The 22,731-nt window shown below is 52.1% G+C and overlaps 1 protein-coding gene across 4 annotated transcripts in view; it reads right to left on the bottom strand.

The window, feature by feature from the left end:
• Positions 1 to 20,966, bottom strand: part of PRKD2 (protein kinase D2) — a 33,820-nt gene extending 12,854 nt beyond the window's left edge. The window contains exons 1-15 of one of the 4 annotated variants that reach the window (XM_049900748.1): positions 20,871 to 20,966; positions 20,042 to 20,450; positions 17,803 to 17,941; positions 13,889 to 14,020; positions 11,167 to 11,321; positions 10,842 to 11,064; positions 9,263 to 9,340; positions 9,029 to 9,182; positions 7,774 to 7,891; positions 6,519 to 6,596; positions 4,480 to 4,738; positions 2,352 to 2,404; positions 2,144 to 2,216; positions 1,193 to 1,299; positions 226 to 387 (exon numbers count right to left, since the gene is read on the bottom strand). In XM_049900748.1, coding sequence (XP_049756705.1) covers positions 226 to 387; positions 1,193 to 1,299; positions 2,144 to 2,216; positions 2,352 to 2,404; positions 4,480 to 4,738; positions 6,519 to 6,596; positions 7,774 to 7,891; positions 9,029 to 9,182; positions 9,263 to 9,340; positions 10,842 to 11,064; positions 11,167 to 11,321; positions 13,889 to 14,020; positions 17,803 to 17,941; positions 20,042 to 20,284 — 1,974 coding nt within the window. In that variant the 5' untranslated portion in view covers positions 20,285 to 20,450; positions 20,871 to 20,966. The other 3 variants (XM_049900747.1, XM_049900746.1, XM_049900749.1) reach the window with 3 other exon arrangements.
• Between the last annotated feature and the right edge of the window lie 1,765 nt (positions 20,967 to 22,731).

The raw sequence follows: 22,731 nt of genomic DNA, 5'->3' as shown, positions 1-22,731 counted from the left end.
TTACTCTTAATGTTTTTCCTATTATTATCATTATTACACTATTACTATTTCTTCCATTATTATTGTTATTACTCTTGTTATTTCCCTATTATTACTGTTACTGTATTATTTTTCTATCCTCTATCTGTCAGACTCCCACCCAGTGTCAGCCTGACCTTCCAGGGGATGCCTGCTAGAGGTGGGGTAGGGGGTGCTAGGGAGGAGGGAGGCAGTGGCAGGGCGCACCTGCGTGATGAGGAACTTGGTGAGGCGCTCGGGCAGCCGCCCCTTCTCGCTGGACAGGATCATCTCCAACATGTCCCCATGCAGCTTCTCCATCACCACAAACACCTTCTCGGGTGTCTCGAACATGCACTCCAGGTTTACAATGCCAGGGTGCCGTAGGCTCTGGGGGGGGCAGGGTGGGGTGGTGGTCAGGGCCCAGGTCGCCTATGAACTCAGACACCAGACAGGAAGCCGTGGGAGCAGGCAGAGGAGAAGCAAGGAGGAAGCCCCTGGGAGGTGGCAGCTTCTTCCCTGGGTGGCACTGGGGGAGGGGAAGGGGCTTCCCACAGGCCATGACCTGAGAGGGACCACTCTCCTTGCACCACTGCAGGGCCCAAAGGACCTTTATATCAAGTTATTCTGGGAGGAGAGGAGGGGGAGCCTGTAGAAGTGGACAGGAGCCTGGTACATCTGTAACTTCTCAATCCATGTTACCTTCCTTCTTTCCCTGGCTTTGCCCTGACCTACCCTCTCCTTGCCCTGACCTACCCTCTCCTTGGGCTCTGGGCTCCAGTCCCACCCCCTCCCATTTATCCTCCAGGAGATCTAGAGAGATCTTTCTAAAGCAAACACCTGACCTGACCCTCCCCTGCTCAAAATCCCTCAATGGCTCCCTAATACCCTCGGAGAAAGCCCACATGGTCTGATCCCACCCTTCTCCCTGGCTTCACTTCCCACCACTTCCCTGAACTTCTTTAAGTTCCTAGGGTACCTCATGTCCCCTCTCACCACCAGACCTTTGCATAGGCTGGTCCCTCTGCTCAGAACACCTTCTCCTCCCCTTTAGTCTCAACTTGCATATTCCCTCCTCCAGGAAGCCCTCCCTGACAACCCTCAGGCTGGGTCAGTTGCCCCCTGAAGGGAGGAATTAGGAAGTCAGGCCTTTCCACAGTGGGGCCAGAGCTGGGGCACAGACCCTGGTGGTCACCTGTAGAATGGCCACCTCGTTCCTGAGCTGGCTCTCCTGCTTGGTGGGGAAGCGCAGCTTGTCGATGACCTTTACTGCCACGTCCCGGCCCGTCTTCCGGTGCTTCCCTGGGCAGGGGCCAGGGGAGATGGGAGATGAGAGAAGAAGAACCTCCCAGTCCTGAAAAGAGGTGCTCCACCCCTGGACGTTCCCCCCACCAGACTGAGACACAGAGTCGGGAAAAGGTGGGTGGAAGGCCATCAAGGTGGCTCTGTGCGGGAGGGCCCAGGAGATATGCAAGGAGCAGGGGGCCCTGGAATTAAAGGTGGAACAAAGGAAGATTCAGAACCAATCAGAATCTAGGATTTATCCCCCTCCCTATTAATAACAAAACCCTGGTGATGCAGTCGTTAAGAACTTGCCTGCTAACCAAAAGGTCGGCAGTTCGAATCCACCAGTTGCTCCTTAGAAATCCTATGGAGCAATTCTACTCCATCCTGTGGGGTTGCTATGACTCAGAATCAACTCAACAGCAATGGGTTCGGTATTTTTTAAATTAATACAGGAAAAAGTACACTGGTTTTTCCCAATGACAAAAGATCCTGTAACCACCTACATCAAAGATCTAGCTTTCTAAATCAGTTGCCATCAAGTTGATTCCAACTCACGGTGACCCCACGTGTGTCAGAGTAGAACTGTGCTCCACAGGGTTTTCAATGGCTGACTTTCTAGAAGTAAGGGGCCAGGTCTTTCTTCCAAGGCACCTCCAAGTGGACTCCAACAGCCGACCTTTCAGTTAGCAGCCGAGGGCTCAATGATTTACACCACCCAGGAACTCCTAGCTTTCTAAGCTAATCAATACAGAAGGTGTGAGTGTGTGGCCAATCCATGCTGAAAATGTGGAGCTCAGAACTGCTTCTCTGGCCCCCAGGGTCCTCTCTGGGCCAGCTCTGAAGTGTTCTTAGTTCCTACCTCCATAGACCACTCCAAACTGCCCTGAGCCCAGCACCTCGTCCGGGAAGATCTGGTAGACGGTGGCGATGTCCTGGGGTGGGGACAGGGAGCGTCAGGGTACATGTGGAGATAGGGGAGGGGTCAAAGAGTCTGGGGAGGGCTGGGAGGTTGTGTGCATGGGAGGGGAGGGCCTCTTGGGTCCATGGGGTATGGGCAGGGGTCTTACCACATTCTCTTGGATCTGACTGTTGGACACAGAGATGCTCAGAGAAGCTTGTCCTGGGGAGAGGGGAGAGGTGGAGGTGAGGGTTGGGCATGGCATTACCTTCCCCCGTAATTTCAGAGGCAGCCCTTGGAGTCAGACCACCTGGGTTCAAATCTGAGTGACACAATGTGGGACTTCAGGATAGGGACTTGTCCACTAGGAACCTCAGTTTCCTTATCTGGACAATGGCGATAATAAAAGGATGGGAAATAATCAAATGGCCCTCACAGGGCCATTGGGAGGACTAGGTGAGATGTTCTAAGGGCTCAAGAAGTGATGTCATAAATGATTTCATTGAGCACTTCAGCAGCAAGGGAGGGATGCTGGTCCCATTTGACAGAAGAGGAAACTGAGGCTTGGGGGTAAACTCAAAACTGACCTCAGCATTTTCCCCCAAACTTGTGCCCCCAACCAAACCAAGCAAAGCGGGACATTTGAAAAGTCTTGATCTTTCTGCTATTTGAACGTCTCTCCCCCTCTTGCCCTTCCCCATCCCCACAGCCTGGTCCTGCCCCAGCTTCCTTCCTGGTCTCCCAGACCCGAGCTGCTCCCTTCTCTTCACTCTCCATAGGGAAGCCAGAGGGATCTTGCTGAAGCGCAAACCTGCCTCTGTACCGCCCCTGCTCATAATCTTGCCATGGCTCCCCAGTGCCCTTGAGGAGAAGCCCAAGTGCCTTAAATGGCCTAAAAGGCCTGGTCAGCCCCCTTATCTACCTTGTCATCATCTATCATTCTGCGTCCCCGACACACTGGCCTCCTTGCTGTGGCACAAATGCAGCAAGCTCTCGCTGACCTCCCGGCCTTTGCACTTGCTGTTCCCTCTGCCTGGAATGCTCTTTCCCTCATTCTGGATGTGGGTTAATCCTCCTCACCCTGCAGTCTCAGCTCAAATGTCACCCTGGGGCCACATCAGAGGTCTCTATAAAATGTTCCACATCACACTTGTTGTTTGTATAGGGTGCTCTAACATCTATCACCCACACTGAGTTATGAGCCCCAGAGGGTGAGAAGCTGGCCCTCTCTGATCATCCTCTGCCTCTGCCTGATGTGAGTCCCCATGTGTTTTCACCTATTGCACCTCTCCTCATCCTCCAGGTCCCAGCTCAGAACCACCTCCTCCAGGAAGTCCTCCACGACTCCTGTGCTGGAAGAGGAAATCCTCTGGCTCCCCTCAGAGAGAGAGGGAGGAGAAGGGCAGTTTGGAGATAGACTTAGAGAAGAGACTATGGGGGTGGGGCCAGGTGGGGCAGAGCTAGAATTGGGGAGGGGACAGGAATAAAGCAGGAGGAGGGCTGGGGTTTAGGGGGTGGGCTTAAGGAGGTGATGCTGGGCCCAGTTGGGGTAAGGCCAGGCAGGAGCGGAGCTAGTCAGGGGACGGAATCAAAGCTAGAGGAAGGTTGCGTTTAGGAGATGGGGTTAGGTGGAGGTGAGGCTGGGCCCATCTGGGACAGGACCAGGCAGGGGCAGAGCTAGAGTTAGGGGCACAGCTGGCCTGGCTCCCCTGGCCCAGCCCTGCCTACCCTGGGTAGTCACTGTGTGGGGATGAGTCTGTCTCCCCTGCTGGGGTGTTAGCCCAGGGAGGGCAAAGCCAGGGCTGCCTTGGTCACCACTGGATCCCCAGCACAGGCTGAGCATAGAGGAGACACACAGATAAGGCATGAATTACAATACTCCTCTCCCCAGTGAGTGGCTGTCAATGGGGGAGGAAGAACCCAGAAAAGGAAGGTGAGAATGGTTACACAGCTCAAAGAATGCAATCAATGGCACTGAATTGTCCATGTAGAGATTGTTGAACTGGTATATATTCTGCTGTGTATATTCTCAACAACAACAACAAAAATGTTTTAAATTATAAAAAAAAAAGTTCACCTCACAATTTGGAGGATTCGTTGTCACCTGGAACAAGACTTGTAGAGGGTAAGGGACAAGCCTAAGGCAACATAGCACGTCAGGAGCCTAATGCAGAGTTGACCCAAGTCTGCTGACTCCAGAAGCCATGCTCTTAACCTGACTTCCCCTGTTCCCCTCCCAGAACCCCTGCCCAAGCTGCCTCAGTACACCCTCTCAGGGACCCGGGGTGGAGACTCACTGTGGGGTGTGTGGCCGGGAGCACTGGGTGCGTCCTGGAGGATGATGGGCATCAGGGCCTGGCGGATGGCCATCTCCCAGCCCCGGGCTGCCTCAGCCCCTTGCCCGCTTGGCCCTCCTGGGGCCCCGCCAGGTGTCTCGCCCACGAAGTAGGTGGCATTGGCAGTGACGATCTCAAAGCAGTGTGGGTTGGTGCCTGGAGGCACCAGGCTGAAGTTCTGGGCAGGCTCTATGGTGAGGATTTCCGACAGTGGAATCTCCTGGCAGGACACAGAGCCAGCATGGGTGAGGGCAACAGGCAGACCCTGGGGCACCCCCCAACCCCACCTAACGCGGAAGAGCCCACAAGGTTCAGTGTCAGTGGGGAAAGGCCTGGATGGCACAGGGTGGTCAGGAAAGGCCTCCTGGCAGATGCGACATTTAAGCAGAGACCAGAATGGTAAGAAGGGGCCATCAGGCGGAGGAGTGGCGGGAACACCATGTGCAAAGGCCCTGAGGCAGGGAAGTCTTGCTGTGTTCAAAGGACATGGTGTGTCCCTATCAGTGGGATGGTGCCTGGCACACAGTAAGTGCTCAAAAAACATTTGATGAATACCTGAAGGAAAGGAGGTTAAGGCCAAGCCATGCAGGGTCTCATGGGCTACAGGGATGGGCCAGGGCTTTGTTGCAAGGGCCCTGGGAGCCACAGAAGGGTCTTGAGCAGGGGAGGGCAGGTCCCTCTGGCTCTGTGCTGAGGGTAGATAGGAGAGAAAGAGAATAAAGCAGGAGACCAGGAGAAGGCTGGGAGGGACTGGGGGAGAGAAAAGAGTATGCTTTGAAAAGTATTGAAAAAGGAAGAGGAAGGGAGGGATGTAAGAAAGAAAAGAGAGAAAAGAAAGATGAGGAGGGAAGGAAGGGAAAGAATAAGAAAAAGAATAAGGAGGAAGAGAGCAAAGGAAAGAAAACAAAAGGAGGGAGGGAAGAATGGAAAGAAAGAAAAGAGAGAAAAAGGAAGAAAGGAGAAGGAGGGTGGAAGGGAAGGAAGGAAAAGAAAGAGAAAGACTGACTGACTTATATATCCCCAAAAACCAGGTGATAAGCTAGAGAAGTGGGGGGTGGGGATGGCACGTGTAGTTTGGGCACCACAGAAGAATAAGAAGGAATCCCCGGCCATGGGAAACTCTCAGGAAAACTCCCCAGGGAGAGGGAACAGAATGTGCAAAAGCTTTGAGGTGGAGAGGTGCTTGGTGGGTTCCAGAAACAACTGGCCAGCAGTGGGGCTGGGGCAGAGAGAACTAGGATGGGAATCAAACCAAACCTATTGCCATAGAGTTGGTTCCAACCCATAGCGACCCTAGAGGACGGAGTAGAACTGCCTCACAGGGTTTCCAAGGAGCGGCTAGTGGATTCAAAATGCTGATCTTTTGGTTAGCAGCCAAGTTCTTAACTACTGTGTCACCAGGGTTCCATTGGGATGGGAGCTCAGAGCAGCTTCTGAGATCCAGAAGGCCTAGAGATAGCGGCGAGGGCTCTGAGTTTTATTTGAAGGGCAATGAGAGGCCATTGGAGGGTTGTTGTTTTTTTTAGTTTTATAATGACTCCTCTGGCAGCCAAGTGGGAAACAGACTGTAGGCGTAAGGGCAGGCAAGGACCCAGTAAGGGGTTGCTGCAAGTGCCCAGGCGGAGGATGGTGGTTGGGACACACTGGGGCATTGGAGGTGGTGATAAACATCAGATAGGAATTCAATAAAGTAACTGAAAAGAAATAATGGCAATAGGTTCCTAATTACTAGGTGCTTAATGCACTGCAGGCCCTAGGCTAATTCCTTTACCTGGCTTATTTCTGCGTCCCCACAACAGCCTTATGAGGTGAGTGCCACCACCGGAGGCATTTTACAGGTGACAGACGTGAATGAGGCACACAGGTGACAGAGCTTGCCAGGGCAGGAATCAAGCACGCAGCAGAACGGCAATAGGGGTGGTTTGGGTTAGGTACCTGAGGGTGGGGGAGGAGGTGGGTAGGGAGGGGAGACCTGGGGCAGCTGGCCCAGGAAGGCTCACCTTGTAGTATCTGTTGGTGGTGTTGTTCTGGAAGAGGGTGATGCACTTGGAGTCCAGCCGCCAGTAGTGCCGCTTCCTCTGTAGGGAGGTCATGGAGAGGGTGAGTAAGCAGGCTGTTTCGAGACTGCTAGGGGCTCCTGGGGCCTGAAGGACCCTGTGTACAGCCAGCCCTTCCCCCAGGCAAATCCTCCCCCTAACTCTAGTTCTGCCCGTAACTCTAGCTCCGCCCCCACCTGGCCCATCCCAGCTCCTAAATCCATCTCCACCTAACCCCAGCTCCTAAATCCAATCTTCCTCTATCCTTAGTCTTGCCCACCCCACCCCTGCCTGGCCCCACCCCAGCTAGGCCCAGCCTCTTTTCCCCCTTAAGCCCATCCCCTAAACCTCATCCCTCCTTTCGCTTTAGTCCCACCCCTCTAATTCCAGCTCCTCCCCCACCTGGCCCCGCCCCTATAACATTCTCTAATTCTAGGTCTTTCTGTAGCCTAGAGCCCTGGTGGCACAGTGTTTAAGAGCTCGGCTGCTAACCAAAAGCTTGGCTGTTCAAATCCACCAGCTGCTCCTTGGAAACCCTATGGGGCAGTTCTACTCCGTCCTATAGGGTTCCGATGAGTCGGAATCCACTGGACACCAACGGATTACTCACAGCGACCCTATAGGACGGAGTAGAACTGCCCCATAGGGTTTCTAAGGAGCGGCTAGTGGATTCAAACTGCCAAGCTTTTTGTTAGCAGCCGAGCTCTTAACCACTGCACCACCAGGGCTCTATATCCTTTGGGTTACCTCTAATTTGGCCTCCAGGCTGGCCCAGCCCAACCTGGCCCTATCCCGTGACTTCAACTCCTGTCTAGCTTTAGAGGCACCCCCTCCCCTAACTCTAGTTCTGCTCCTACCTTGTCCTGCCCCTCCCATAACCTTGCCCTAAGCTCCACCTCTCCTCTAACTCTGGCCTAGACCCCCAACTGGTCCCACCCTTTTAACTGACCCCTCTATCTCAGCCTCCAGCATGGCTCCACCCACTCTAAGTTCAGTGCCATCACCTCAACCAGCCTGTGCTCCTTCTCAAACTAATCCTGCCCTACCCAGTCCCATCCCCTGCAGCCCCAACCCTCCTCTAGCTGTAGCCCCGCCCCCTCCCCAACTCTAGCTCCCCCCCACTGGTCCGTCCCTTGTAGCCTCAACCCTTCTCTTGCTGGAGCCCCGCCCCCTCCCAACTCTAGCTCTGCCCCCGCCTGGCCCCAACCCACACACTCACCAGCGTGTCCTTGCTGCTGTAATGAACCACCCACCCCTCGCGCAGCGTTGTGCTGGATTTCCGCGTTGTGTGTCGCACAGACTGCACCACTCTCATCAGGGGGATGTACCCTAGGGAGCTAGGGAGGGAGGGAAGGGACAAGAAGTCACATGCAGAAAATGACCACTGGCAGCTGGAACCGCAGGGGGGGCACCTCTGAGCAGTTGCAAAAAATTTTGTCACACACTTTTTCCCCCATGTGGCGTCCAGATTTCCCATAGTGAGGGAGGGGTCTCCTTAGGGAGCGAAATTAAGAATCTGGATTCAGAAATCATTGCCTGACAGGTCCCTGAGGATCTCTTCCCTACGCCGTTGTACCGACAGGGGGAACTGTTTTAAGGCCGTTCAAGTTAATCAGAGGCCAAAATAGTAGAAAGGAAGAGCAAAGGATTTTTTTTCTTTCTTTTTAAGATTTTAGTGCTCTATGATCAGTAATAAGAGGTAACACTTGTTTACGACATTCCAGTTACCATGAACCGTACTTACTACCGTCTTTTTTCCCTTACATCCTATCCTTAGTAATATGTACTATACGGTACACAATGTTGCAGCGCCTAATTTGCTGATGTTATCATTCTCGGATGTTTACTCACAAATGTTTAAAGATCGAATTTATAAAGATACTGATAATAAACGGCATTAATAATGAAAACGAAAAAAAAAATAGGTATTCGACTTACGTCTGAACACATTTAAGACAGAATCATTGGAATGGAGCCCCATCATAAGTCGGGGACTACCTGTACATTGTCCCCATTTTACTGATGAGGAAACTGAGGCTCAGAGAGGTTAGTATCTTAGGGTCACACAGCAGCTTGTTTCCACAGTCCGTGTTCTTACTCTTTATACCGTCATTGTGCAATACAGAATGTTTCTGGAAGGACCCATACATTGACCCAAGGGGTTTCCTCCAGGGAGAGAAGCTGGGTAACTAAGAAACAGGGAACTGGAAGGATTTGCTATATATCTTTGGAATGACTGTATTACCAGCTCCAAAAAAGACATACAATATATATTAAAACATACCTTGATAAAAAGTTTTATGTGTATATATATGAATTTGGAAAAAAAGCCAAAATTAAAAATTTTGGTGCTTCCTGGGAACCCGGAAATTTTACAAATATAAAGTGATGTCACCCCATTGTACAGATGCGGAAGTTGGGCCCAAAGTGGGAAAAGGTCTTCCCCCAGGGTCACCAGAGAGTGCCGTAGGTACCTCTGTGCCTTGCCACCCTCGCCTTCCTCCTCCTCGCTGGCATGGAGGGCATTTTCCGAGTGGGAGCCAGGGATGACGCCGGAGTCGTCTGACTCATCCATGAGGACGCTCTTGTCAGCCTCGCTGTAATCAGTGGCCTCCTCCATCGGCACATCTAGGGGGCCAGAGGAGTCAAAGGGGCCTTCACCCAATCCTGTGCCTCCCTACTTCCCTCTTGGGCCCCCCAGCTCTTACCTCCATTGATAAGTGCCTCCCCCAGGCAGTCATTAGGGACACGAGTGGCACAACGTTTGTGACAGTTAAACTTGCAATCTGGTAGGAGGACAAGAAGCACAGGGACAGGTGAGAGAGGGAAGAGAGATCACCTGTAAGGGTTGAATCTTGACCCCTAACCCTTAGGCTCAAAAGGGTCTTCTCTGCTGTCTGGATCAGGAAATCTGGCTGACCCTTCTCTGGTCACCCCTCCCCCTCTTTGAATCACAGTTTCCCCAGTGTGAAATGGGAGGGCTACATTCAGTCTGTGACCCTAGAGACTCATGACTCTAAGCTTCTAAAGTTCCAACAATGTATGTTTCCACCATCCTGGACTTCTAAAACTCTAGAATGTAATGGGTTCCACATGCTGTGATTCTAGACTTCGAACACTCTAGAGCAGGGTTTTTCAACATTGGCACTATTAACATTTTGGTCCAAACAATTCCCTGACAGAGGGTTGTTCCGTATATTGTAGGATGTTTGGCAGCATCCCTGGCCTTAACCCACTAGACGTCAGTTATATCCTCTAAGTCTGACAACCAAAGATATCTTCAAACATTACCCACGTCCCCCAGGGGACAAAATTATTCCTGGTTGAGAACCACTGCTTTAGCATTCAATGAGTCCGACGTTCTAGGACACTATGTATCAAAGATTCTAGCTGTTGATGAATACCCATTTTTCTAAGGCTCTGTGATTCTATACTTACATGACTCCAGAATTCTGTGGGTTCTGCCCCTAGAACTTTAAATAACCTATGACTCTAGAATTTGAAGGTTCTACAGTTCTTTGATTCTAGACTTGGAAGACTCCATAATGTCCAAAATTTTACAATTTTATCTAAATTCCAAAATTCAGTGATTCTACAGTTCTGTGAATCTAGACATCTGAACCTCCAGAATTCAATGCTTCCAAGGCTCCAGAATTCAAGAATGGAAGTTTCTATGGCTCTTTAGTTCTAGGCTACAGTTCTATTCTTTTAAGGTTCTAAAATTTGGCGATTCCAAGGAATTCTAGAACTGAATAGTTCTAACCCAATTATTAATCTAGGCTTCTGTATCCTAGAACTTTATAGTTTGAAAATCTGGGATTATAGATGCCTATGACTTAGGGTTCAGCGGTTTGATAATTATATGATTCTAAGCTTCTAAGACTTAAATTTGATGCTTCTAGGCCTCTATTATTTTCGAATCTCATGATTCTAAAGTTCTAATGTTCTGAAATTCTATTAATCTGTAGTTGTTTGCTGAATTCTATGATTCCAGAATTCTTTTTTTTAATGTTTCTAAGGTTCTGACTCTAGAACGCTCAGGTTTTACTGTTTTAGAATTCCATGCTAAGTGTTTTATGAACCCAGAATTCTAAAGTTCTGGGATTTGAACGTTCTAGAAGTCTAAGGTTCCAGTGACTGAGGCTCTAGTAATCCGGGATCCCAAAGGCTGCAGAGAGCCACGGGCTCTCCCCTTCTTAAGATTCTGTCCCCTACAGCCCCCTTGAGGTCCTACGCCTCTGAGTGGAGATTCTGACCCTGCCTGGCCTCCCAGAAGGCCCCACTGACCTTTGCACTGCAGGCCCTGGCGGAAGAGGCCCTTGAGGAGTTTCTTGCAGGCCTGGCAGACAGTGGGCCTCGTGTAGCTGTGGATAAGGAAGGTATGCGGCACCTTGACCTTGGAGAGTAGCATCTTGTCCAGCTCAATGGGGCGGCCCGTGTAGGATGAGGCAGAAGATGAGGAGGAGGACGAGGGGGGGCGGCGGGGCAGGAGGTCTGTGGTGCTACGGCTCTATCCATCAGAGAGAGTGGAAGGGCGCATCAGTGCGTTGCCCCCATGCCTGGGCCCTGTCACCCCCCAGCCACCCACCTGCCCCATTAGCCAGCCTCTCACCAGCTCGTCCGCCAAACAGGGCAGGGACTCAGAGGTGCCTAGGCGTACCGAATGGCCACTGGCTAGAGATGTGGATGACAGGCGCCGCTTGCGGGCCCCACTGCAGTTGTTGGGGATGCTGAAGGCGCAGCGCTTGTGGTAGTTCAGCCCGCAGCCTGAAGGGGGCTCCAGATAGTCAAAGAAACAGTCTTCCCCCTCCCAGCCTTCTACCCAGCCCCGCCCCATCCTCTTCATGCCCCACCCCCCGCTTAAATCCACCAATCCCTAAGTCCCGCCCAAGCCCTCTCAGAGCTCCACCTCTAGCTCCACTTTGTAGCCCCGCCTCCACCCCCGAGGTGCGCCTCCACCGCTTCTCTCTAGAAAACACTGCCTCCCAGTCCCTGCAACCCGCCCCTCTCCCTTCCCCTTCCCATCCTACCAAAGGCCTTCTTTCACCTCAGAAAAAGTTTGCCTGAAATTCGCCCCCAGCCCCAACCCTCTACTCCGTCCTACACTCCTGTCCACCTCCCCAGGGATCCTGTTCCGGCCTCCGCCTCGAATTCCGCCCCTCCCTTTCCTGAGGCCACCTTGCTTCCCCCTTCCTTCGCAGCCTCACCTCTTCGAGAGAAACCTCTTCTCCTTAGTCCCACCTCTGCAAAAGATCCCCCTCCAGTTTCTCCCATCCCCGTGCCCCCACCTCATCCACTCGCCCCTCCAAGATTCACAGCCCCACCCCCTACATGCCTCGAGCTCTGACCCGCCACCCTTTCTCCCTTTCTGTAGGTCCAGAATACAGGAGATCCCTAAGGCATCTCTTAGTACTAGGATGTCCTGTGATTAAAGTCAACAGAAAACTAAAAAAAAAAAAAAAAAAAAGTTTCAGGCAGAGCTGCTAATGGGCCAAGCCCTTCAGGAATAAAAGTTTGGGTTACCCCACCAGGCAAAGAACTAGAACCAGCTGAGGTGCTTGTTGAGGGCAAAGGGAATCTAGAATGGATAGTAAAAGAAGGTAATTATCAATACCAGCCACACCACATGACCAGCTGCAGAAATAAGGGCTGTAATAGTTGAGTATTTCTTCCTTACTTTGTTATGAGTGTTTGTGTGTAAGATATATTAATAATAAATCTGTTGCCCTCAAGTCAATTTCAACTCATGGTGAGCTCATATGTTACAGAGTAGGACTGCCCCATAGGGTTTTTTTGGCTGTAATCTTTAAGACTGGTGGGTTTACAGCCTTGGAAACCCTAGGGGGCAGTTCTACTTTGTCCTATAGGGTCGCTATGAGTGGGAATCACCTGGACAGGAATAGGTGGGTTAATCTTTATGGGAGCAGATTGCCAGGCCTTTCTTTCTTGGCACCACTGGATGGGTTTGAACCACCAACATTTAGATTAGCAGTCCAGGACAATCTGTGCCACCCAGAGACCATATGAATAATAGTTAACCTTATTTTCACAGTACAGGCAGTCCCCGACTTAGGGTGTATTCAGGTTAAGACAAATCACATTAACGACCGTTAATGCACATTTTTTTTTGTACATTTTATCGTTAGTAATATGGCTACATGCAATGTTGCAGGGTGTAATTTGCTAATATTATCATTCTCAGATGTTCACTCACAGATGTTCAATGTTATGATTTATAAAGATTCTGATAATAAAAGGCATTAATAATGAAAACCAAAAAAAAAAAAAAATGAGGTATTCGACTTCCGTCAGAACCAACTTCTGCCAGAGCTGTTGGACCAGAACCCTGTCGTAAATCGGGGAGTACCTGTATTTAAGTTGCAAGCTATCAAAGGAGAAGCGTGAACATATCCAAGAGCTCTGCGCCCCCTTCTATGGAAAGGGCTAGTGTGTTTTCGGGTCTACTCAGGATACAGCTGTATCATAGTAGGTAGAAGTATGACTTTGTTATTGTCTTTATTTGAAGATTAAATATGATTTAAGTGTATGGTTGCCAAGCTGACAAATGGTGGACTTTGACGGTCAGTTTTATGTGAAGGTATTTTGCAGGCGTAGTTAAAATCCATAATCAGCTGACTTGAAGTAAGGGTGATTATCCTAGTTAATCTGGGTGGGATCGGTTCAATCAATTGAAGGGTTTTAAGAGCTGAGCTGAGGCTTCCCAGATGAAGAAATTCCGCCCGTGGACAGCAGCCTCAGCCCATGACCTAAGAGGTCCAGTCTACCCTTGCTGATGGCCTGCCCTTCAGGTTTCAGACTTGCTCACGATCGTGTATGCTAATATCCTACAATAAATCTCTTAATATGTATTTTCCAGAGACTCTCTACTACCAGCAGAAAGGTTGACGGCTGGAATCCACCTAAAGGGCTCTGGGAAGACAGGCCTGGTCATCTACTAATTCTGTTTCTCTGGTGGAACCTTGACTGACACAGGCCCCGTCTCTAGCACCGCCCCTCCCTCCCCACCTCCTGTTTATCTCATCCTCCAAGCTCCACCTCCTATGCTCCGCCCCTCCAGCCCTGAGCTCTTCCCAGGCCCCACCCCCATCTCTTGGTCCCTCCTCCTCCACCTTCTCTGGCCCTGATTGCCACCTCCTATGCTCTGCCCCTCCAGCACTGAGCCCCGCCCCTTGGCCACACTTCTAGCCCTGCCCCTTCTCTCCCAAGCTCTGCCCCTGGGCCCCCACCTCTCCCTCCGAACTCCCCCTTCCAGGCTCCACCCCTCCGGCCCTGAGCTCTGCCTGGCCCCGCCCCCATTCCCCTTCAGGCCTCACCGTCGCACTTGAGGCCCTGGCGCACCAAGCCAAAGAGCATCTCGCCACAGTGGTCGCAGAAAGCCGGCGCTCGGTACGAGTGCACAGTGAGGGCGTGCGGGCGGATCTGGAAGTCCTCGAAGGTGGCCGAGGCTGCAGGCGGGCAGCAGGGAAGGCGGAGAGTGGGGCCGGTCATTGTGGGGCCAGGCCTGGGCAGTCCCAGCCCCCGTGTGCCCCGCTTCCCGGCCACCACTCAGTACAAAGTCTCTCACAGTCCTCGCAGGATATAGCCAACAAACACGCACTGAGCCCCCGCTATGTGCCAGGCACTGTTCTAGGCGGTGGGGGCACTGCATAGAACAAAACAGTCAAAATCCCTGCTTCCTGGGGGCTTACATTCCAGCGAGAGACACAGACAAAGCCTTTACTCTGAGCCAGGCACTTGGCACAAATAGGTTAAGTGACCTGCCCAAGGTCACACAGCAAAAGTGGCAAAACTGATTCAAATCCAGGGCAATCTCGCTGCAGAGATCATGCTATTAGCACTATCCTTAGTGCCTTTAAGACAGTAAGTGCTAAGGAGAACATTTAAACAGGGAAAGAAGATAGGGAAATAGGTGCTTGGGGAAGGCCTCCTGGAGGAGGTGACATTAAGGGATAGACCAGAGGAGGGAAGGGCATGAGCCCTGCAGGTATCTGGGAAATACAGCTTTCTCAGCATCATCATGGTATCACCCTATAAGTTTTTTTTTAGGGTAAAAGAAATAATATATGACTAGTAATTAAAACAGTGCCTGGCGTGTAGAAAATACTCCATAAGTGTGTTAGGTATCATTTTAAAACAAGGAACCCCAGTGGCACAACATTTAAGTGTTCAGCTGCTAGCTAACTGAAAGGTTGGCAATTTGAACCTGCTCAGCTGCTCCACGGGAGAAAGACCTGGCAATCAGCTCCAGTAAAAATTACAAAAAAAAAAAAAAAAATTGCTATTGAGTGTATTCAACTCACAGTGACCCTGTAGGACAGAGTAGAACTGCCCCATAGGATTTCCAAGGAGCAGCTGGTAGATTCAAACTGCTGACCTTTTGGTTAGCAGCCAAGCACTTAACCACTGTGCTACTGGAGCCCCCCCCATAAAGATTGCAGCCTAAAAAAACCCTATGGGTCAGTTCTACTCAGTCACGTGGGGTTCCTATGAGTTGAAGATCCACCGGACAGCACCCATTAACAACTATGTTAAAACAGTTTCATTTTTGGATTAGGTACCAGTTCTCTAACTCTCTTTCAAAATTTCCTTCTAATATGAAGCTAGCTTTATTAGTATTATTCAACGGAAAGAAGTTCTCTTCTAGGTGTCAAACACTGTTCAGGGATTCAGGATAAAGCAACGAGTAAGACAGACATACACCCTACTCTCAGGGAGCTGACATTTTTGTGAGAAGACAGACAAGAAACATAAACACACAAATAAGGGAATTTCAGAGACTGCTAGATGCTCCGAAGAAAATGAGTGTGATAATATCAAATGTGACCAAGAAGTTGGAGACTTTTGGTAGGGTGGTCAGGCAAGGCTACTATGAGGAAACAACATTTGAGCTGAGATCCAAATAACAGGAAGGAGCCAGCTGTGAGAAAACTGGAGCTGGAGAGCGTTCTGGGTTGTGAGAACAGCACGTGCAAAGGCCCTGAGGTAGGAGGGAGTTTGGTTTGTTCAAGAGATGGAGGCCAGGCAAGCATGGCTAGAACAGAGAAAGAAGGAGAGTGCTAAGAGATCAGTTGAGGGAACTGGGAGGGGCCAGATCATGTAGGGCTTCGAGGTCATGCTGAAGAGTTTGCATTCTATTCCAAGGGCAATGGGGAGTCATGGGAGGACTCTGAGCAGTGGAGTGGCATGATCTGACTTACATCCTACCGCATTCTTCTAGGTGGGAAATGATAGTGGTTTGGATCAGTGGGCTTGATAAGAAATAGATTCAGGGTATATGTTGAGATAAGGTTTGGTCCCCACCTGCCCGGAACAAGGGAGAAAGAAGAAACCCAAAGACACAAAGGAAAGATTAGTCCAAAGGACTAATGGAGCACAACTACCACAGCCTCCACCAGACTGAGTCAAGCACAACTAGATGGTGCCCGGTCACCAGCACTGACTGCTCTGACAGGGATCACAATACAGGGTCCCGGACAGAGCTGAAGAAAATTGTAGAACAAAATCCTAACTCACAAAAAAAGACCAGACTTACTGGTCTGAAGGATACTGGAGAAACCCCAGACAACCTTTTAGCTCAGTAATGAAGTCACTCCTGAGGTTCGCCCTTCAGCCAAAGATTAGACAGGCCCATAAAACAAAATGAGACGAAAGGAGCACAGCAGCCCCGGGGCAAGGATGAGAAGGCAGGAGGGGACGGGAAAGCTGTTAACAGGGAACCCAATGTTAAGAAGGGAGAGTGTTGACACGTCATGGGGATGGCAACTAATGTCACAAAACAATATGTGTATTAATTGTTTAATGAGAAATTAGTTTGCTTTATAAATCTTCATCTAAAGCACAGTAAAAAAAAAAAAATGCTTGGTGATGAATCAAGTGAGGGAATGACAGAAAAAGAGAAGTCAAGGGTGCACCAAGATTTGGGGCCTGAGAACCCGAGTGAATGGTAACACCCTCCACTGAGGTGAAGAAGGCTACAGGAAGAACAATGAGCTCAGGTGGCACAGTGGTTAAGCACTCGGCTGCTAACTAAAAGATCGGAGGTTCAAACCCACCAGCCGCTTCACGGGAGAAAGATGTGGCTATCTGCTTCCAAAAAGATTACAGCCTCGGAAATCACAGGGAGCAGTTCTACTCTGTCCTGTAGGGTCACTATGAGTTAGAATCAACTCAATGGCAACGAGTACAAGAAGGGCAGGTTCGGAAGGAGAAAGTCAAGAAGAATTCTGTCTTGAACCGGCCGTATCTGAGATGTCTATTAGATGCCAGGTGAAGCTGTCATGGAGGTTTTATGGGAGAGTCCAGGATGAAGATAAAGATTCAATAGCTGTCTACCTATAGGAGAGTATTTAAAACCTGAATGAGGTCACCAGGGGGATAAATGCAAACTTTTGTCATTTCAACAGATTTTACTGAGCATGGCCCTATGCAAGGGGGATACAACTATGAATAAAGCACATATAAATCCCTCTGCCACCTGCCTTGAAAGGACCAAAGGACTCTTAGCACTGTACTTACTGCTAAGTAACAAACCGAGCTCCCTGCTACCTCAGGGCCTTTGCACTTGCTGTGCTCTCAGTTCTAAGGTGTTGAGAACTTGCCTATCTATAAAATGGGAATGGTGGGTGGGCGAACCAGATTTTGGCTGCACATTATAATCACCTGGAGAGCTTCCAGAGGTGACAGTTGAAACCCCAGGCATTCCTCTCCTGTCCCTACCCAGTCTCCATCTTCCCCAAAGGAAGACTCCTGCCTTCTAACACCATAGAGTAATTTTGCCAGTCTTTTGTGTTTTATAAATGGAATTATACGTGTAATCTGGTGTCTTAGCGTCTGCCCCTCAGCATTATGTTTTTGAGGCTCATCCATATTGTGGGTTATTCACTCTCATTGTGTGCATTCCACAGTGTGGATGCACCACGATTTATTTATCCATTCAGGAGGGCAATTTGTGAAAGCTTCCCAAACCAAAAAACCAAACCCTTTGCCTGCGAGTCAGTTCCAATTCATAGCAACGTATAGGAGAGGGTAGAGCTGCCCCACAGGGTTTCCAAGAATCGGCTGGTGGATTTGAACTGCCAGCCTTTTGGTCGGCAGCCGAAGGCTTAACCATCGTGCCACCAGAAGGGGCCTCTGAAATTTAAGAAGCAATTTTCTGAATCCAACTCAGTCCCTTCCCACCTTCTCCTGATGCCCCGCCCCCACCTTGACGGGCCCACTGGTCTCTCACCAGACAGCACCACCTCCACCAAGTCGCCCTCTTGGATGTCACCGGCGGAGCGCACCAGCTGCAGGAGGTTGGCCGACGTGGGGTCATGTTTGAACAGAAGGATCTTGTCGTAAAGGCCGTAGAAGCCACACTCAGGGAACTGAGGTACGGGAGCGGGAGAGGGAAGTGGCAACGGAGAAGCTTAGAGTTGCCTCCGGCCGTGGACTGGAACACTCAAAGGGCAAGGGCTGACCGTTTCCCCCGGACACTCAGAGACCCCAGCCCTCGCTTCCTGCTAGCCCCCTCCCAACCCCAGCTCAAGCCGGGCAGGATGCCAGCGCCCCAGATGTGCTGGGAGCGAGATTTGGCAGAACGGGCTGGACTGGCGTGGTGGGTTGGAGTGAGGGTACCCCTGGGAGCGTGGACACCTGGATTTTTTCCGCAGCTTGGGAGGGTGAGGCTAAGTGAGCACCCCCTTCCCTATCCACCACCCTCCCACTCCAGCTTCCTTCCGGGACCTATTGTTTTCCCTGTTACCTGGCTCCAGGCCCAGCACTGGGGCGGGGTGAGCTGGAAGGAAGGGATTTAGGACTCTTGGGGAGCTGAATATGGGGGGGGGGTGTGCCCTCAAAGTCTAAAGGACCCAGGTGCCCAGGTCCCCAGCTTGGGGGGGGGCAGGAAATGAAACCTGGTAGAACAGAAAGTGAAACCGCCCAGGTGGGGCAGCTGGAAGGAAGGAAAGGGGCCCTAATGCACCTGGGACCAGGAGGGGAGGAAAAATAACGCTGGGGCAAGCCTGAGAGAGGCAGGCTGGGGATTCAGCGTTGAGCAAAGAATTTCAACCAGGGACAATCTGAACTCCCTCCACCCTCATTCCCGCAAACGCTTCCTACCCGAGCCTGGCTTACCAAAGAGCAGGCTGGAGGGAGAGGGAGGTGTCTGCTAGATTTGGGGGTCTAGGGGCGGTGTCCTATCTGTTCTCGCCTGCTGAGGGGGTGGGGAAGTCCCGGAAGACCAGGTCTGCCTTAAGTCTTTATTTCTCTAAGCCTCCGTTTGCTTGTCTGTAAAACAGGGGAGCTGGCTCAGTTCCTGATATTTCTCTGAGGCCCAAAGGATTCACTTCCAGGAGTCTGAGAAGACTCTGGAATTAGGATACTTGGTCATTCTAACATTCTAGGATTCCAGCAGCTTATTATTATAGGTTTTAGGATCTCAACTGCCTAGATGATCAGTAGTCTAATGTTTGAACATTCTAGGAGCCTGACAAACTAGGATTCTAATATTTGAATATTTTAACATTAAAAGATTTCAACAAGCCAGGATTAAAATATTCTAGGATTCCAACAGCCTAGGAATCCAACATTCCAAAAGTTTAACATTTTAGTGTTTCAGCAGCCTAGAATTCCAACACTGGAACATTTTAACATCAGAAAAGTTCAATTACCAAGGATTTGAATATGGCAACAATTTAGGATTATAATATTCTAACATTTTTACAGACTAGTGTTCCAACAGCATAGAAGCCCACTGTTCTACCTTTCAACATCCTAGGATTCTGACATTGAGTTCTACCTGATTTCCTCTTTCCATAGTCCCCAGGCTCCCAACCTGGTGATTCTGGTGCCCAAAGTTAAGGGTGGATTCTGGTGAGGGGTGGCCTATCTAACAGACTAGCATCAGATCTAGGGGTGGGAGCACTCTGAAAAGGAGAGGAAACAGGTCCCCAGAGTTTCTGGGGGTGCAAAGGGGGTGCCTACCCCTCTGCACACTTCTCAGGCCTGGGGAGTTAGGGATGGGTCTTTGAGACCTCACTTGCCCTGGCAGCCAACACTGCTCCACACCCACACGTGTTACCCGATCGCTATGGCCAGCCTGGCTTCAATTTCCACTGTTTCCACCAAATGGGAGGCCTGGATGGGCCCGAGTGGGGCGATCCCCCTGCATCTGGGGCCCCCACCTGCCCTTTCCTCCCCTCCCTACACCTGGTCGGCCCCTCCCTTCCTCCCTGCTCTCTGCAGAAAACAACATGCAGGCACACGCAATTTGGGGAGGCCTCTGGGGCACCCCACCCCTGCCCAATTTTCCTTCAGGCGGGTGGTGGGGTGGGGAGGCAATGGGGGGCTAATGCCCCCCACCCCTCAGTCGCCAAAGGCTCAAGCCCCCTTTGTCCCCCTCCACCACGCCAGGCCCCAGGTCGCCTCTGCCCGAGCCCTCATCCTCTGAGAGGCCCTTCCTGAAGCTGAATGAGGGGACCCCGCACCTTCTGGTCCACGATGGAGCACGCCAGCTGCTTCACATGGGCCAGCTCGGAGGCGGCGGGCAGCAGCACAAACTCCCGGGTCAGCCCGATCTGGATGTGGAAAGAGACCCCGGGACCCGGGGTCGGGACCTGGGGCAGCAGCGGCGGCGGCGACTGGAGCTCCAAGCTGGGGCCAGTGGGTGGCGGAGACCCCGGGAGGGGAGAGCCCGGGAGCCCTGCGGGATGCGTGGGGGCGGCGGCCATGGGGGGAGCCCGGGACCGGCCGCCTGGCGCCCACCCGGGATCCGGCTGGGGGAATCCGGGTAATCCGGATCACTGGATCCGTGGGATCTCGTGATCTGGTGGTAGGAGCGCGGGGATCCGAGAAGAGGAACCTGGCAGGTTGAGGGGACCCGAGGATGGCGGGATCCTGGGAAAATAGAAATCCTAGTGGGTCAGACGCCTGGTAATCAAAGGATCACACAAGACCCTAAAAAAGAAACCTAGTGGTTTGGGGATCGAGTATTTGAGAGAGCCCAAGAAATCAGAAAAGAAAATCTAGTAGGTCGGGAGCACAGGGATCCAAGGAGTCTGGGATGCAAAGGACCCCTGGAGGGAGAAAAGACTGGGATCTAAAAAGAGGATTCGATTAAGAAGGGGATCGGAGGGATTCACCAGACCTTGGGGTTGGGGGCGGGAGTCTCTGAATCGAGGATCAAGTGGATCCCGGTGATCCGACGGGCCCGGGGATGGGCAGAAGAGCCCCGAGGGCCGGGGTGCTGAGGAGGGAATCTCACGGTCTGGGAAGCTGGAGAAAGTTGGGTCGGGGGCTCGGGGAAGGGGGCGTTACCGGCGGCGGGGGTGGGCCAGGGGAGGGTCGCCCGGCCCCCGCGGCTCTTTTCCCCTCCAAAGTTTAATTCTCCTGCGGCGGCCCAGGAGGAAGTGTCCGGAGCGACGGCGCACTCGGCCAATGGGCGCGGGGCTCGGTGACGTCAGCGGGAGGGCGGGGCCCGCCGGGGGGCCGGGGGCGGAAGGGGAGGGCGGGTCGGCGCCTTTGAGTTGTGGGCGGGACCTTGTCGTCGGGGCCTGGGGACCCAGGGTGGGGAGGGGGTGAGGGCAAGGAGCCACTGATTCCTCTCCTCAACACTCCCAAGTCTGGAAAGTTACTTTTCCCTAAGCTGGAGAGGTAGGGGCGCCACCCTTACATCCACCACGGGTTGCGGGGGGGCCCAAGCCGCGGAGGCGCCTGGCCCTTTAAGGAGGGGGCCCTGTCTTGCCTGGCCTGCATCCGGCACCCACCGCAGGAGAAGGGGTAGGAAATGTGGTGTCAGGTCCGGCCCGCTCTTTGAGCTAGGTCTGCCCCGTCGCAGAGCGTCGCCCCTGTCCCCGCAGCGCTCTAGTCCGGAGGAAGGGGGCGGCAGCGAGCACCCCTAGCCTGTTCCACAGGTGGGAAGACAGCCCTCCAGATGAGCAGAAGGGCCTTGGCCCCGGTCTGACTCCAGCGACTTTGGCAAGGCTACGGACGGAACTGGGTTACCTGTGCCGGGAAGAGGCAGGCGTGGGTGGAGATGGGTGTAGTTTATCAGCCCTGGGAGCCCTTAGGATGGTGGCGAACCAAAGCCCTGGGGGTCTCTGTAAGGGCCAGGTAGCAACCATGGAGGACGACACCCACACAACTTCATAGATGGAGAATTGAGGCCCAGGACAGACTGTGTCAGGGGGCTGCGTGTGTCTTTATCCCTGTGCAACTAGGTAGGTGGCTTCCGTCTCTGAGCCTCTTTCTTCATCTGTTACGGGATTCTACAAGGACAACCCTCAGTTATTGTGCGGATTAATGAGATCTTACACAGGTGCTTGGAACACAGCACTAGTTCAGTAGACGGTGACTGTTGGTATATAACTGCAGAGGGTGAGACAGGGTGGGCACATCAAGCACCCAGGCATTTGAGGGCCTACTGTGTGCCAGGCCTTGTCATAAAACACCTCCTCCAGCACCTTGATTTCTCTTCCACAGCTAATAATAAAACAGTGGCTACCATTTAGTTTACATACAGGAAGCTGAAGCTTAGAGAGGCAAAATGACTCATCCAGGATCACCGAGCCAGCTGCTGCCACCCCACCTGCTTCTTGGAGAGGTTCAGGCCCAAGTTGAGCTCCAGAGGCATCCCGATGGAGAAGAGCAGGCTAGCCTGACCTGGGAATGGGGCTTCGAGAAGAGCCCCCTGCCCCCTCCTGGCATATGGCTGTCAGGGGCAGCTGAGGTGGGTACAGTAGCGATTCTGTCACCACATCCGGGAGCTGGGGCCGGGGAAGGAAGTCTGAGGCCAGAGTGAAAACCCAAACCGCCACCTGGGGAAGCTGCAGAGCCCAGAGCGAGGTGGGGGAGTAAGGCCACGTGGAACCCACAGCCAGGCTCCTGTTGGCATCACCTGATGGCCAGCCCCTTCCCCCACCCTTTGGCTCAATGGGCCACAGTAAACTGCTAACACATCTGGAGCGTGTGTGCGGTTCCATGTTCAGAGGCCTCCGGCCCCTTATAACCTAGGAGGTGGGCATTCTGTCATCCAACTTCACAGAAGATGCTGAGAGACCCGGAGCGTGCCAGGACTTGTCCAGACACCCATCGGTTGTGGAGCCCTTTGGGCAAGCAGAGGGCAAAAGAGAACTGGCCTAGAGTTGGGACTGGATACAAATTCTGCTGACGTGGTGGA

Source organism: Elephas maximus, chromosome 11, assembly GCF_024166365.1.
Source record: "Elephas maximus indicus isolate mEleMax1 chromosome 11, mEleMax1 primary haplotype, whole genome shotgun sequence".
Taxonomy (NCBI): Eukaryota; Metazoa; Chordata; class Mammalia; order Proboscidea; family Elephantidae; genus Elephas; species Elephas maximus.
This window is presented reverse-complemented; position numbering and strand designations above follow the sequence as displayed.